We start from the raw sequence: 4,655 nt of genomic DNA, 5'->3' as shown, positions 1-4,655 counted from the left end.
GGCTTCCCTTTTGAGTCTGGTTCCTCTCAAGGTTTCTTGCCGTCTCAGGGAGTTTTTCCTCACCACCATCACCTCTGGCTCACATTAATGTTGCTTGCTGAATGAAAGATCCACTCCAACCCTGAGGAAGTGCTTACTAAAGATGAAGGAATATTTAGATCGTACCATTTAATAACAATTATAAAAAATGGCCTATATCTGTGCAGGAATGTACCCAACCTGGCAAGCTGTAATTGACACACCTTCAGGATTGCTGTAATAAATTTGGGTAAAACTGTGGAAATGGATGTAATGAACCATTCAGGATGGGTTTATATCAAAGTGAATATTTTAATCCACAACAAAATGAATAACACTCAAGCTGATAACTTGAATTTTCTCCAGTGCCTGCTGAGGATTCACTTCTCTGCCTTCTCTGAAGCAGCAGAATGGGACAGTCACTACCATCCAAACACATGAATGTCCTCTGAGATATGCAGGATTTCTTCAAACTCCTGAAAAAAGGGGGTCTGAAACACAGCATCTTCTCGCCTACTTTTTCTTCATGGCTCTCTTTCCTTCTCCTTTTTTGGGCTTTCCTTTGCCTCGCAGTTTCCTTAGACGCCGCATCTCCTCCTTGAAGTCCTGATGCTCGTCCCTGCAAGCGACAAAAAAGTGCATACATATGAATGCAACTGTCATCTATACAAGCAAAAGGTGTTCAGAGAACACAACCTACCTGAAGAGGCCCATGTATCTGAGTTTCTGGGTCAGGGAATAGTAGATCTTGTGCTGAGGGTACCAGTCGTACACCTCTTTCTTCTGTGCCATAGGAGGCTCTTTGAACAGCTGCACCACCTTCATGGATCTGGAGTCTGTAGGCCGCACCACGTCACCAAAGATGCGTGCGCTGAGGCGAGCCATACGCACGGCATAACTGGATAAATTTGCCATGACTATATAAAGGGAAGACGTGTTAGTTTTGCACATTTACAATTAGGGTCATTTCAAGCTTAATTGATAAAATACACAAAAGAGTCCTATTAAATGATCAGAACACGAAGGACACTCCTGTGATTCCATGAAATATGTCAATGAAATGACTTAAGAGTCATTTGTTTCCGTTTTTTTTTTTTTTACATATATCCTTTGAAAACTGGAAGTCAGAGTCATGGATGAAGTGGCTGATTTACACAACAGCCAATAGCAGCTGAGATACAGTGCACAGCCTCTGAACATTTGATGGTACCTTAGTAAGCTGGCTAAATACTCTGAAAAGTGAAGAGTTTAGTAACAGCCATTTTTAAAAACCATGGACTATTTCTCGCTGCTGCATTCACCTATGTCTGCTGACACTAACAAGGACAATAGCCTAGATTCTGCCTGTATTTCATCTGTTACGAGTTATCAGACTCATCTGATTACTATATACAGTTGAGGACGTACAGGTTTATATACATTTTATTGCAACTTTGGGGGTATGCTTTGGATCACAGTCCTGCTAGAAAACTCAGTAGCAACCACATATTAACAGTCTGGCTCATGTCTTGAGATTCTCTGATAGCATGTCTACCTAATCCTTCTTCTAGATGATGCTATCTATTTTCTAATGTGCACCAGTCCTTTGTCCAGCAAAACATCCATACAGCATGATGCTGCCACACCCATGCTTTATAGATGGGATAATGAGTCTTCATATTTCCTCCATACATAGTACTACAGACACTATATTGCCAAAAGATTTGGGACACCACTCCGAATCATTGAATTCAGGTGTTGTTTTCACGGGTTGGGCTTGGTTCTAGTGAAAGGAACTCTTAATGCTTCAGCATACCAAGACATTTTGGACAATTTCATGTTCCAAACTTCGTGGGAACAGTTTGAGGATGACCCCCTTCCTGTTCCAGCAAGGTCCATAAAGACATGGATGAGCGAGTTTGGTGTGGAGGAACCTGACTGGCCTGCACAGAGTCCTGACCTCAACCTGATAGAACACCTTTGGGATGGATTAGAGTGGAGACTGTGAGCCAGGTCAAAACTGAGATGTCTGCCTTTACATGAATTTAATACGAAGTTGGCCCGTCCTTTTCTATCAGGTTGAGGTCAGGACTCTCGGAAGGCTTTCCACAAGGTTTAGGAATGTGTTTATGGGAATTTGTGACCATTCCTCTAGAAGCACATTTGTGAGGTCAGACACTGATGTTGGATGTGAAGGTCTGGCTCACAGTCTCCACTCTAATTCATCCCAAAGGTGTTCTATCGAGTTGAGGTCAGGACTCTGAAGTTCCTCCACATCAAACTCACTCATCCATGTCTTTATGGACCATGCTTTGTGCACTGGTGTGCAGTCATGTTGGAACAGGTAGGGGTCATCAACAAACTGTTCCCACAAAGTTGGGAGTATAAAATTGTTGAAAATGTCTTGGTATGCTGAAGCATTAAGATTTCCTTTCGCCGGAACTAAGGGGCCAACCCCAACCCCTGAAAAACAACACCTGAATTCAATAATTTGGAGGGGTGTCCCAAAACCTTTGGCAATATAGTGTATGATGGCCACATTTGACAAACAGACTATTGTTCCCCAGCTTTTGACCAGAAAACACTCCTCCAAAAGGTTAGTGATCACCTGCGAACTTCAGTCTGGCATTTTTGTCTTGGAGTTGGGGCTTTACTTGTGTGACAGTCCATAGTAATGTAGTACGCTCTTAATGGTAGATTTATATACTTTGGTATCTGCTGCCTCCAACTCCAACTAGTTCCATTTGTTATTGTCTTGGGCTTCGGTTGATCCCTTAAGAACAGAAGTGTGTTCATCCCTGTTAGGTAATTTGTGCCTCTTTTCTGAGCAATCCTGTCTCTGTCTGATCCCAAGATTTTGTTATTTGCATGCAATTATTTGTACAGATTTTCGGGGTCACGTCAAGATTAACATGGAAGGGGGAAGTCCACTTGATTTTTATAGCATTTTTCACTGTTTATATAGTGAACAGATACATTAACAGCAGTATAAATTAATTTAAACTGAAATAATCATGTAAAACCATTATAACAACTATCCACAAGCTTAGAAAAGGGCAATTCATTCCAGTTTCGCAGGATCCTCTCATGCTACAGGATGAATTCCAAATACCTCTTCACTCCCTACACAAGCGCCCTATACATGGTATAAATTAAACGTTTCTACATTGTCCCTAGTGCACTACGAGTCCAACACGGAGCCATTTAGGATTTAACCGTTCAGATTTGACAACACAAGGTCTGAGGGTCATTCACTGGACACTTTGCGAAAGACAGAATTGCTTACCGCTCAATGAAACCCCGAACAATTTACTCCGAGATAAAAAAAATCCAAATAGCTGATGATAAATGTTTATAAAGGGTACATCATAACTGGTGACTACATTCGGTTAAACAAACCTGTCACGTGCTAAGTAGCTAACCTTTAACGTAACGCTAGGTTACAAGCATCCAGTGTGGTGACAGGGAATTGTGTAAACAGCGCATGTGCTAACGAGGGCCTCTGATTGGTCCGTAATCGAACAAGCAACTTCCTACGGTGTACGACTCTCATCACTTCCGTGTCTTAAACTTATTTTTTGTTTTTATTTAATAATGTTGTTTTAGTGTTATATGTCTTTTCCTTAAATAATGCTCCTAATAATCACATATTAAAAGTTTGCGACTACACTTTTGTTATGACGTTTTGGGTCAACCATCTTTTTATTTTTTAAATACTGTTAGTTTCCATCAACACTTCGTCAAAAAACATTGTAGAGGTTCTCGGTGAATATATATATATAATATATAAAATATATAAATGTTTTCTGAACACCAAGCTGAAAATACAATGAAAAATAAAATAATTTTTATAAGTGCTAAACGAGGCTAGCTTTCAAATATGTTGCAAGGATGCTAAGACAGACAGTGTGCGTCTTGAAACTGACTCCGTGTAGAAACAGACTATACATTGGTTCCGTTTTGAAAAACGTCCAGCATCGGTTACTCGTGTTAAAGCCAAAACAGCATATGGTTATCACTAACCTGAAAACGAATCATATCAAATATTAACACACTAAACATAAATATTAATGTGTTTTGTGGATTCATCTTTCCTCACACAGGTGCCAGGGAGAAAAATATAATTTATTCTTCAATAATTTGTTACAGTATTAACAATATATTCATTAGCATTCCCAAATTCATAAAACCTTATTGAGGCCTAATAGTAAAAAAAAAAAAAAAAAAGTAACAAAGCAGCAGTGGTTTTCTATTTACATGTAGATATATTTTTCCTCATCATCCATATCATATACACCGACCAGGCATAACATTATGACCACATGGGCATCGTTGACGTAACAAACTGCAATGTATTCTGACACCTTTCTATCAGAACCAGCATTAACTTCTTCAGCAATTTGAGCAACAGTAGCTCATCTGTTGGATCGGATCACACGGGTCAGCCTTCACTCCCCACGTGCATCAATGATCCTTGGCTGCCCATGACCCTGTCTCAGGTTCTGCACTGTTCCTTTCTTGGACCACTTTTGATAGATACTGACCACTGCAGACCGGGAACACCCCACAAGAGCTGCAGTTTTGGAGATGCTCTGATCCAGTCATCTAGCCATCACAATTTGACCCTTCGTCAAACTCTCTCAAATCCTTACTCTTGT

The 4,655-nt window shown here is 40.3% G+C and overlaps 1 protein-coding gene across 1 annotated transcript; it reads right to left on the bottom strand.

The window, feature by feature from the left end:
- Positions 1-318: 318 nt before the first annotated feature.
- On the bottom strand, positions 319-3,479 carry mrps33 (mitochondrial ribosomal protein S33). Its single transcript, XM_058416596.1, has 3 exons — positions 3,284-3,479; positions 719-935; positions 319-637 (listed from the first exon to the last, which is right to left on the bottom strand). Exons 2-3 carry the CDS (start codon positions 931-933, stop codon positions 532-534), a joined length of 321 nt encoding a protein of 106 aa, XP_058272579.1. The 5' UTR covers positions 934-935; positions 3,284-3,479; the 3' UTR covers positions 319-531.
- Between the last annotated feature and the right edge of the window lie 1,176 nt (positions 3,480-4,655).

This window comes from Hemibagrus wyckioides, linkage group LG19, assembly GCF_019097595.1.
Source record: "Hemibagrus wyckioides isolate EC202008001 linkage group LG19, SWU_Hwy_1.0, whole genome shotgun sequence".
NCBI lineage: Eukaryota > Metazoa > Chordata > Actinopteri > Siluriformes > Bagridae > Hemibagrus > Hemibagrus wyckioides.
The sequence above is the reverse complement of the archived record's forward strand: the minus strand, read 5'-3'. Positions and strand labels throughout refer to the sequence as shown.

What these genes read in the sequence shown, in the direction of transcription:
- mrps33 (XM_058416596.1), bottom strand. Translation starts at nt 933, where the DNA reads ATGGCAAATTTATCCAGTTATGCCGTGCGTATGGCTCGCCTCAGCGCA. An exon ending in AGATACATGGGCCTCTTCAG is followed by an intron (nt 638 to 718) that starts GTAGGTTGTGTT and finishes TGTCGCTTGCAG; the next exon opens with GGACGAGCATCAGGACTTCA.